The sequence below is a fragment of the Oncorhynchus clarkii genome, chromosome 28, assembly GCF_045791955.1.
Source record: "Oncorhynchus clarkii lewisi isolate Uvic-CL-2024 chromosome 28, UVic_Ocla_1.0, whole genome shotgun sequence".
NCBI classification, from domain to species: Eukaryota; Metazoa; Chordata; class Actinopteri; order Salmoniformes; family Salmonidae; genus Oncorhynchus; species Oncorhynchus clarkii.
In genome coordinates, this window is record NC_092174.1 from 30,363,534 (window position 1) to 30,375,027 (window position 11,494).

Below are 11,494 nucleotides of genomic sequence, written 5' to 3' on the forward strand. Positions count from 1 at the left end.
GCACAAGTGAATGTGTATTATTATGCTCATTGCACATGAAGAAAACAGACTAGACCCGCTAGCACCAGTCTTTGGCTAAAATTATGATAGTGGTACTGCAATGCTGTGTGTGGCAGAAACTGAGCATTAATTTCCCACACGTTCATTAACTCCCGTCTTAGTAGGGTCTGCTCAGTTGTACATTTTTAGGAGTTGTGACATAAAAAGGATATCATTACAATGGTTAAGTTCTCCTCTATTACAGTAAAAACCTGAAATGCAAATGGCAAGATAAAACTGCTTGTTGTCAAATAGGAAGATGATCTTTCGTCTTTGTTGTGAGTGGCAGGGGGAGGGGCTTGGTGTCGGTGTGAGAGTGGGAATGTGCACAGCACAGAAGGAGTGACAGACAAGAAAAAAAAAATCAACACGCATCAAAGCAATTTGGAAAATTGCGCGCTGAAACAGAAATGAGACTAAACAAATTAATTCTAAACTCAGTATAAAAAAAGAAATGTCCCTTTTTCAGGACCCTGTCTTTCAAAGATAATTCATAAAAATCCAAATAACGTCAAAAGATCTTAATTTTTAAGGGTTTAAACACTGTTTCCCATGCTTGTTCAATGAACCATAAACAATTAATGAACATGCACCTGTGGAACGGTCGACAAGACACTAACAGCTTACAGACAGTAGGCAATTAAGGTCACAGTTATGAAAACTTTGGACACTATAAAGAGGCCTTTCTACTGACTCTGGAAAACACCAAAAGAAAGATGCCCAGGGTCCCTGCTCATCTGCGTGAACATGCCTTAGGCATGCTGCAAGGAGGCATGAGGACTGCAGATGTGACAGGGCAATAAATTGTAATGTCTGTACTGTGAGACGCCTAAGACAGCACTACAGGGAGACAGGACAGGCAGCTGATTGTCCTAACAGTGGAAGACCACGTGTAACACCTGCACAGGATCGGTACATCCCAACATCATGCCTGCGGGACAGGTACAGGATGGCAACAACAACTGCCCGAGTTACACCAGGAATGTACAATCCCTCCATCATTGCACAGACTGTCCGCAATAGGCTGAGAGGCGCTGGAGTGAGAGCTTGTAGGCCTGTTGTAAGGCAGGTCCTCACCAGACATCACCGGCAACAACGTCGCCTATGGGCATAAACCCACAGTCGCTGGACCAGACAGTACTGGCAAAAAATGTACTTCACTGACGAGTCGCGGTTTTGTCTCACCAGGGGTGATGGTCGGATTCGTGTTAATCGTTGAAGGAATCACACCAAGGCATGTACTCTGGTACGGGATCCGTCACAGCATCATCGGACTGAGCTTGTTGTCATTGCAGGCAATCTCAACGCTGTACGTTACAGCGAAGACATCCTCCTCCCTCATGTGGTACCCTGCCTGCAGGCTCATCCTGACATGACCCTCCAGCATGACAATGCCACCAGCCATACTGCTCGTTCTGTGCATGATTTCCTGCAAGGCGGGAATGTCAGTCTTCTGCTATGGCCAGCGAAGAGCCCGGATCTCAATCCCATTGAGCACGTCTGGGACCTGTTGGATCGGAGGGTGAGGGCTAGGGCCATTCTCCCAGAAATGTCCGGGAACTTGCAGGTGCCTTGGTGGAAGAGTGGGTTAACATTTCACAGCAAGAACTGGCTAATCTGGTGCAGTCCATGAGGAGGAGATGCACTGCAGTACTTAATGCAGCTGGTGGCCACACCAGATACTGACTTTACTTTTGATTTTGACACCCCTTTGTTCAGGAACACATTATTCCATTTCTGTTAGTCACATGTCTGCAACTTGTTCAGTTTATGTCTCAGTTGTTGAATCTTGTTAAGTTTGCTGAAAATAAACACAGTTGACAGTGAGAGGATGTTTATTTTTTTGCTGATAGACATTTTCAGAACCGCTCTCTGGACTGGCTGGTTCCGGAGGTCCCGCTGGTCTCCACTGACCTGGGGAAAATGTATTTTAGTTTTTACGCATGGCATTGTTGCTTGATACATTCAGCCAAGTAAAAACAGAAATCCTGTACTAGGCTAGGGCTAATTAATTAATAGACTGTGCCTATATGGCTCGTAGAAAGCAGGCCTAGCTCAATAGCCAGAGCCATCTGTAGCCTATAGCCTTAATATAGCTCTAATGACTAGCCAAGCCTATCCCCCTCATTTTCAAACCTTGCTATGGACACAGCCAAACCTCCACTTTACTCCCCTACTGCAGTGCACAGTGGTAAATTTTCAGCTGTAAATTATTTAAATGTCAGTTTACAGACCCTAAAAGTCAAAAAATATCTATATAAAACTGTAATGATAGGCTATGTAGTCTATAGTTTAACTATAAAACGTTTGTGAGCATCCATTCTAGAGGAAAGCTTATTCATCGTTCTATAGTCCTAAACCTGTCAATCAACTGATGAACGCATCCTTGCCTACTGCACGCTGCCTATTAATAAAGGTGTGTTTGTCATACTGACAACTGCAAATAGGCTACATATTAACTCTTATTTAAACGTAGAATTCAACAACGCTGTTTAGCCTGCGCATCTTTTACAGTTTGTCAACATTGCCTTGTTACTCAAGTGGTTTTGCAAGTGATTTCCATTTTTCAAATAGTTGTCAATTCCGTCAGGTCTTTTTCATTGTTCTCATCTCTGTCTGTCCTGTGCAACTACTTGCAATGCATCAGTGCAACAATGTTATCATAACCAGCTAAAAGTGATCACACCAACAGTTCATTTGACCTATGCTTCCTCTAGGTTCTCTCTGGTCAGGAGTCCTGAATTTGCCTTGAGAAATCCAGGGCTCAAATATTATATAACACATCCTAGATCTGAATGAATTAAATATTCTTATTAAATACTTTTTTCTTTACATAGTTGAATGTGCTGACAACAAAATCACACAAAAATGATCAATGGAATTCAAATTTATCAACCCATGGAGGTCTGGATTTGGAATCACACTCAAAATTAAAGTGGAAAACCACACTACAGGCTGATCCAACTTTGATGTAATGTCCTTAAAACAAGTCAAAATGAGGCTCAGTAGTGTGTGTGGCCTCCACGTGCCTGCATGCGACCTCCCTACAACGCCTAGGCATGCTCCTGATGAGGTGGCGGATGGTCTCCTGACGGATCTCCTCCCAGACCTGGACTAAAGCATCCGCCAACTCCTGGACAGTCTGTGGTGCAACGTGGCGTTGGTGGATGGAGCGAGACATGATGTCCCAGATGTGCTCAATTGGATTCAGGTCTGGGGAACGGGCGGGCCAGTCCATAGCATCAATGCCTTCCTCTTGCAGGAACTGCTGACACACTCCAGCAACATGAGGTCTAGCATTGTCTTGCATTTGGAGGAACCCAGGGCCAACCGCACGAGCATATGGTCTCACAAGGGGTCTGAGGATCTCATCTCGGTACCTAATGGCAGTCAGGCTACCTCTGGCGAGCACATGGAGGGCTGTGCGGCCCCCCAAAGAAATGCCACCCCACACCATGACTGACCCACCGCCAAACCGGTCATGCTGGAGGATGTTGCAGGCAGCAGAATGTTCTCCACGGCATCTCCAGACTGTCACATGTGCTCAGTGTGAACTTGCTTTCATCTGTGAAGAGCACAGGGCGCCAGTGGCGAATTTGTCAATCTTGGTGTTCCCTGGCAAATGCCAAACGTCCTGCACGGTGTTGGGCTGTAAGCACAACCCCCACCTGTGGACGTCGGGCCCTCATACCACCCTCATGGAGTCTGTTTCTGACCGTTTGAGCAGACACATGCACATTTGTGGCCTGCTGGAGGTCATTTTGCAGGGCTCTGGCAGTGCTCCTCCTTGCACAAAGGCGGAGGTAGCAGCTAACATATTCTTGCTATGCGTATTCAACTTTAAATTTAGAAGATACTGTTGCACAAACATGCTAATTTAGGTCTATACCGTCACTGGCATTATGAGGCTGTATAGCTCATTACGCTTGCTCTTACTCAGTACATTTATTAGCTAGCGATTAGCATTAGCAGCTAACAAGATTTGGAAACAACTTGCTAAGACAGACTAGCTGTTTTCAGATGTAAGGAACACAAGCTAATAGTGTAATTATAGAATGCTAGATTTATATTAAGAAGCAAAGTGACAACTGCATCATTGTCCTCAACATTGTCCATGCAGACTGAACGCAAGTGTCTCGTGGTCGAGGAACAACGAATGCGCTCCTTGAGTGACAGGAGACGGGATAGGTCTGTGTGGAAAGCGGCGTGGAGAGAGTGTGGCGAGATTGGAGAGAGATGACTCAAGTTGCGAACTATAAAAATGGATGGTACACACTGCGTATCACATTTAACAAACCAAACATTCAAATACCGTTATAGAAGGTAAAGTAAAAACCCAAATCGGTTTGTGCATCAATACCGGTATATCGCAAAAAACGCCCAGCCCGTCCCATTTTTTTTTTTTGCTATTTAAGGAACTCCGTCAGGCTTTAAACTTACTCTTGAAAGTTGCAATATATATATTATTTTATCCTCACTCAAATATCACACAAACACATTAAACATGTATAAAATTACAAGAAAATATGCTTTAAAACTGCAATATGTTCTTTGCATCCCATGACAAAATGTGTAGAATTGCAGGAATTAAGCCTTAAATGTGCAAAATTCTCTGCAACAACAAGGATGTGAACAGTGCTTGAGCCAATAGAAATAGTTCTGGCGCATGTGAAGAAGGTGCATGGGATGTTCCTCAATGCTGGAAGGGGGACCCTGAGTGAACAAGTTCGGGAACTCCTGGGCTTCAGTATGCCTCACTTCACACACTGATGAAAATCAAACCTCAAACAATCATATGGCAGTCTAGGGGAAATAGCAAAAGAAAATGGAGATGAGAGGCCTGCATTGCAGCCTTCTAACTCACGGCCTTTTTACAGCTTTCTGCTGATGCAGCCGGCAGGAGAGTGACAAGTATCCATCCATAGGATTATTAAATAAAATAACAAAAAGCACTCTATTAATGAAAAATACACTTATAATTGCATGACTACACCCCCCAAAAAATTACATTAAAAAAAACGAACATGACAATTATTTATATTAAACTGAAGGGTAGAAAAATCCAGTGGAGGACAACCTCTTTCCAGACATTTCAGTTGGAGTTTAAGTTTCCATGGCGAGTAAACCACATCTTCCTTCTCTATAATGCCAACAATGGGCACTGTGGGCAAGGCCAGGCGGAGAAGCCTTACTTCTCATTTCCATTTCCCAAATAAGAGCAATACAGATGGTCAGTTCACAATGCAAAATCTGATTAGGAAGTAAGTAAAGCCATCCATCTACACCACAGAACAGTGCCAATGGCCGGCTCTCTGTCTGCAACTCATACTAAAGCAATACTAGACCCATTTACAAAAATGTCTAACTGCCATGCTTTTTGCATACTTCATTATTTTCTGCAATGCATTGTCGATGGCTGAAAAATCCAACTAATGGGCATGGCTAGGACAATTCCCTGCATACAGTGTCATGGGGATGTAGGCCAGAACTTTGGAAAACTCTGCCTGACAATCAACAAGACCCATCAGAGAGCTGAGTCAGACTGTCCTCAATGCCAGAAAAAAAAGAGTAACAGTTCATAATATCTACAGACAGGAAATCCCACTTACCTAGAAAGACCGCATATCTAACAAGATTCGTGGATAAATGGCAATGACAGTGAACCCAGGCATGGCGAACTGGGGCATTCCATTTCCTTATGAGGCCCCAGTGAGTCGTACTGGCTGTCAAAAAGGCTTTCACGTCAAAATATAATTGAGTCATTCCAACAGAGAGAGATGCACCACTCACATGTCTCTTAGTACTGACTGAGCCCTGGATTCTCAAATTAAACTCAGCCATGGCTGCCTGCCTTACCTTGCCAGGACTCCTGACCTCACCCCAGAGATAACCTAGCAAGCATAAACCAACTTATTAAACATTGACCTGCAGCTCAATTCAGACAAGCTCTGCTGACTGACTGGCTCTACTGAACACAGACAGCACAGCCAGGGCAGGCAGGGGGAGATTCATTGGTTAGTGGGATTAAAAGTAAAAGAATGATGGTAAAGAGGAAAATATTAAATGGATAGAAAAAAGAAAAAAAACACAGGAGGCAGTGACGTTAAAGGAAGTGAATCACGGAAGGAGGTTGGGTTGCCCATTTATTAAAGTGCCTGGGACTGGATCATTTTAGTCTGCATTCCTGCACATGATCAGTCAGTTCAGGGGGAATGTTATGTGTTGCAATGAATAGCTTGGCATATTGTTGTTCCAATAGGCAGGCGAATAGCTGAGGCGTGCAGTTTAGAGTTTACAACTGACAGTCACAGCACTGGCCTGGACCATTCTGACAAAGCTGTGCACAGATGCAATGCGTACTCAACTTTTACCACCAATACGTCCATATTTCTCCACAACGGCATGCCGTTCATCATTGGGGGCTAAGATAGCTGTGGTGTTAACATCCATCTATTAAACAAGTAGCCAGATTCACAAGGAACTTTAGCACCTGAATTATCAGTGCAGGGAGGGGGCACTGATCATAAACAGCTATAGCCTCAACTTTCTTGATTTCCGTTGCACGACCACTGCCAGTAAACATACCTAAAACTCATGAGACATTTTGTGACCAAAATGTGTGATCCACCCATACAAAGTAAATTTCATAGACTCAGTCTTAGCTCAAGGAAGAGGCCAAAAATGCATCTAGGCTCGGGAGCCAAATGTGCCAAGTGTCAAATAAACAAAGACTGAGCTATGCCAGGAAGTCTTTCCATCTCAAAACAAAGGTCCATATCAGGCAAGTTCAAACAGATTAATCCAGCCATCCCATTCTGCCAGCCCGAGACTTGGATTTAACAAAAATGTGATCAAACCCAAGGAGACCAACTATCAATTATGAATGAAATAGGCTTCTATTCAAGGATTTCCTGGACACAAGAATTTTTCTAAACTAAGCCTGTGTGAGCAATCAAAAGCCCTATGGAAAAACAAACATAGCTAACTACATAGACAATAGCAGCCCCATTTAATGTCAGTGAGCTTTCCCTTCACAATGCCAAGAATTCTGGTTGTGCAGAGGCTCTCAGGAGCAGGAGCCTGCCTGGAGCTGAGCGATGCAGGGCGGGCAGTGTTACAGATATGGCCCTCTCTCTCTCTCTCCAAGAGAAATTACTTCGGGAGAAGATAAGAATGACTGGGCTGGAACACAGCATCTGAGTGATAGGCCACCCCTGAGTGGAGGATGCAGGCCAAATGTCACAGCAAAACAGCCTACAACAGGCAAAAGAACAACTGCATAACTTATTTTGGCCAAGGCAGTGGCAAACTAGCCTGGGTGCTAGTCTTGCTGAGCACTTAGCAACATTTGGCATGGCAGTTCCATAAGGAGTTGGCAAGAGAGCAGATAGACTGGCACCCCAGACCCCACCCAGGCTAATGGCAAACCAACGCAACCCCAAGTCAAATCAGATTAGAGATACAACAACCATAGCAGCCTAAGTAAAACACTTCCATTGTGCATTTTGATAGAACCGATTATCCAGAGCATAGCAGCCAAACATGTTGGAAACTGCTTTAGGAGTTAAATGTCCCGATACAAAGAAAGGCTCTTTCGGAAACATGAGTCTACATTCAACATAATTTTGGTTTTATGGGTATTTAGAGAACACACCCATCTAGCTACCTCAGAGCAGAGGCTGGGCAAGCAGCTCTGACTCTTTCCAGGCGCAGGCCGCACATACATAATGGCTTTGGGACACACAGGGGACACCAGGCCAGTCAAAGACAAGAGGTTATTTGATTAGCATGGAATTTTATTAAGCTGTGGGTGGAGTAGCATGGTGGTGGAGAGGGGGCTGAAGCAAAGGCTTCCATTCATTGATCAGGAGATTGCAACTAGGAGGAAAAGAGGAACAACACCCTTGTGTGTAGCTGCCCTTGGCCTTCGCTGCGGTACAGTCCACACAGCTTTTTGCCATTAAAAGTCAGAGGAGAGCCGGAGCATGTGCATTAGGTGAGTTGAATTGCCTTGCCTTTCTCTGTGGCAGACAGGCAGGGAGGTCAGGGAGACTAAACAACTGATCTTGTTTAAGAGTCAGAGTTTGTTACATATAAAAATAACAGTGAACTAAGGTAGGTGGGGGTGGGTAGGGCTACAGGAAAACGTTCCTCCCAGTTAGTGGATGATCTGAATGCTCCCTTTATCATCAGTGAATGAGGCACCATTTTCAGTGTAAGGGAAATTCAATCATGCTTTGTCTCAGTCACTGTCATCTCTCCCACAATTAATACCTTAAGACAGAGGCCCGTATTGGCATGAGATGCTGTATGAATAGGCTACATAAATAGCAAACCTCAGTCATTTTAAAATTTGCATCATTGATACAGTAGAGCCTGTGAAGGTATTTCTCTGAGGTTTAGCACGTGGCAGTCTGATACGAGTCAGTGATGAGTCGTGTGTGAGAGACAGGAAATCGTCAGGGTTGGCAGACTAGAGCAGGTTAACTGATGCAGCTGGGATGGCAGGTTAGAACAGGCCTGATGCATACTGTAGCTTACACTTCAGAGGATATATAACAAAATATATACTTTTCGTGTATACTCTACAAAGAGTGTCCTCTAGTAATGCCCATTATACAACAAAGGAGGCCATCAAGCAGGCAGCACCGAACCCTGTCTCATTTGCTCCACTGTCGGCCCTTTAATCTTCAAATGGAAAATAAATTAATGAACAAATATATCAGTGACATGTGTCACTGCAGGTTGCACTTAGGTTTACGACTTCACCTTGAGACATTAATTTCCTTTTCTGGTTCTATGCACTATGATTGACTGACTATCTTAATGGAAACAACTAAATTATACAGTGTAACGTTGCCTTTCTGTCTTACTATGTAGTCTGCAAAATACCCTAAGGGTCAAACAGGACAAAAGCAACTTCAACAGTGTTGATGGTTTGAAAATAGGCAATTGTAATTATAACAAGAATGAGACATTAAACTGTTGATTAATAATTATTTAGTCATGTTCTAGCTAGCATAGATGCCCTAGCTAACTAGAGTAACGCTATATGACTTATCATCGCTGTTTTGGATGCCACTTGTTCAGCTTGCTAGCCAGTTAACAAAACGTTAGTTAACAAAACGTTAACTACCCACTAGTTAAGTAGTTAGCTAATCTTCAAGATGTCGACTGGCTACCAAATATAGCCTACATACAGCTAGTTATTCGTATAACGTTAGCTAGTTGCCGTTAATAACAAAGGTAGTTAGCAAGTTGATTAGTTAAATTAAATAGTACGTTAATTTAAACAAACCACAAACTTAGCTAGCATGCGTATGTTAGTTAGCTAGCATTAGCCAACAAGCCAAGTTCATTGTCAGGCTAGCTAACAGTAACTTACCAAAAGGCAATCCGTGTTTATTTCCGACTTCGGGTCCTTCAACATGGCATCGATTTTCTCAAAACGAGCCTCCAAACTTTCTCCAGCAGACATTGTTGCAGTTGAGTTCCACGCCGGTGTTACAATTAAAATGAATTAATCTAGCTATAGGGCTAGTTAGCTAGCCCAATGTTCTTCCCTTCGCGTGAACTCAGTCAGTGTTTAGCTAGCTACAATTCCGTAGAACCCGCAGTTTGAATCAAAGAAACGTGTTTCTTCTCGTTTTTTCACAGACGATGACACATTTGATATTCAAAAGCCACATTTTAAGAGAAAAATGTTTCACCAGCTCAGATTACGAAGACAACTTCAACTATTCAAAATAAAATAACTGCATCGACGACAGATTAGTCGGCGACCACAGGATGCAGCAGCGGAGTTGTGCAGGACTTTAAAAGATAACGATACATCCAAAATCAATTTATAAAAATTAAACCGTTTTTTAAAAATCCGGCGATATAAATCCGGCGTTGCAAACTAGCCACATTACTCCAGGCCTGTCCATTAGTGCCAGACCCTTGCAAAAAAAAGTAAAATGAGTCTGACAGCTGCAAAGTAGAAGTGGCGAGAAGAAGAAAAAAAAACTTTGCTTCCAAATTTCGATCAGTTTAAACCACGGTCTTGTTAAAACATTTCATTTACTGTCCTTTCGTAGTAAATATCACATGTTCATCGGCCATTGATGTTGACCGATACAGACGAAAATCGTGCTGGTTCTACATAGATACATCGGCTTTTGATCTGTTTTTGTTTTTTTAAATAGACTATGCCCGATTTTCTCCCACTGCCTGACCAACATGTCCGCCTTCCTGTTCAAACACCGGAGAAGCAACTTTGAAATGTCAAGCACTGCGCATGAGCCACACTGGAAGCGCGTTCAAGGAGTTCACAGGCTGTGTTGTTGAGCACGCGATCGTGATGATGACAAAGGTCGCGTTCCACTGCTTTCTGGGGATTTTCATATAACACGATAATTCGAATAGCCACTCAAGCTTCGCGCTTACTGGGCGTGAGCAAGCTAGCAAGTAGGCTATGTAGTGCTTCGTATCAACGGCCAATCCAGTAGGGTCTGGAAGGTATGGTGAGCTCCCTCGCCCATACCTGAATCACCCAACTGTCCCCGTCCACTTCACTTCCCTCCATTGCACTCAAAATGAATAGGGCTCTGTAATGTCATCGCCCCCATCACGTTATGTGGAAACGCAGTTACCATGCATGTTAACCAAAGATTTTTAATAACTAAACCAAGATCGACCATAACTCGTCGTTTCAAATGAGTCATAGTGGGCGGAGCATGCAAGGAGGTGGGCAGAGCCAAGCACAAGCTAGCGAGATCCTATTGGCACGTTCTAGCATTATTTGCATATTTATGTTATGGAAAGCCTAGTCTGTAAAGTGCATGTGTGCAATAACTCAATTTGCATTTGCACTGCTTCAAGACAATGTATTTTTTCAAAATACAGTTTTCTGATTTGGGACCAGAAAACTGTATTAAGCTCTAATGTTTCATCGATGAGAAAATTAGCAGAATGTTGGCCAAAATGAATATCCTTCCATCTACTCCCACTGCCGGCCACGGCTTCCTACTCACTACCATATTAGTAGTGAGTGGAAACGCCAAGCTGATGCTTCACATTTACACATCCGGTGAAATATCTGTCTCATTGTTCTATTGGTGTTTTGCCTAGCAATTGTACTCCTCTTCGCCACACCAGCTTCGCCCTCCTGTGGGTGCTAGCAAGCTTGCATCAACAGCCAATCCAGTAGGAACTGGAAGCGATAGTGACCCTCGAATGGCAAGCGCACCGCGATGTCGCAGAGTATTTGCATAAAGTTCAACTTTATGCAACTGGTCCCGCGCCGTTCACGTCCCCTCGCCCATGATCGCATTGCCCAACGGTCTTCCGCACACTTCGCTGTTTCTCAATTGGAAATAAATGGCTTTCCGTAGTTTCATCGCCCTCCCCCGATGATGCGTTGGGCAGACCGCACCACCCTCTGGAGAGCCCTGCGGTTGAGGGCGGTGCAGTT

General features: G+C 43.8%; 2 protein-coding genes across 3 annotated transcripts in view; both read right to left on the reverse strand.

Moving 5' to 3' along the window:
* The window catches only part of LOC139386488 (rho-associated protein kinase 1-like), a 72,921-nt gene extending 62,178 nt beyond the window's left edge, over positions 1-10,743 (reverse strand). For both annotated transcript variants that reach the window (XM_071132057.1, XM_071132056.1), the window contains exon 1: positions 9,425-10,743. In XM_071132057.1, the coding sequence (XP_070988158.1) occupies positions 9,425-9,517 (93 nt within the window). In that variant the 5' untranslated portion in view covers positions 9,518-10,743. The remainder of the gene's footprint in view (positions 1-9,424) is intronic.
* The window catches only part of LOC139387167 (ubiquitin carboxyl-terminal hydrolase 14-like), a 237,162-nt gene that overhangs the window by 69,755 nt on the left and 155,913 nt on the right, over positions 1-11,494 (reverse strand). The gene's annotated exons all lie outside the window — the stretch shown is intronic.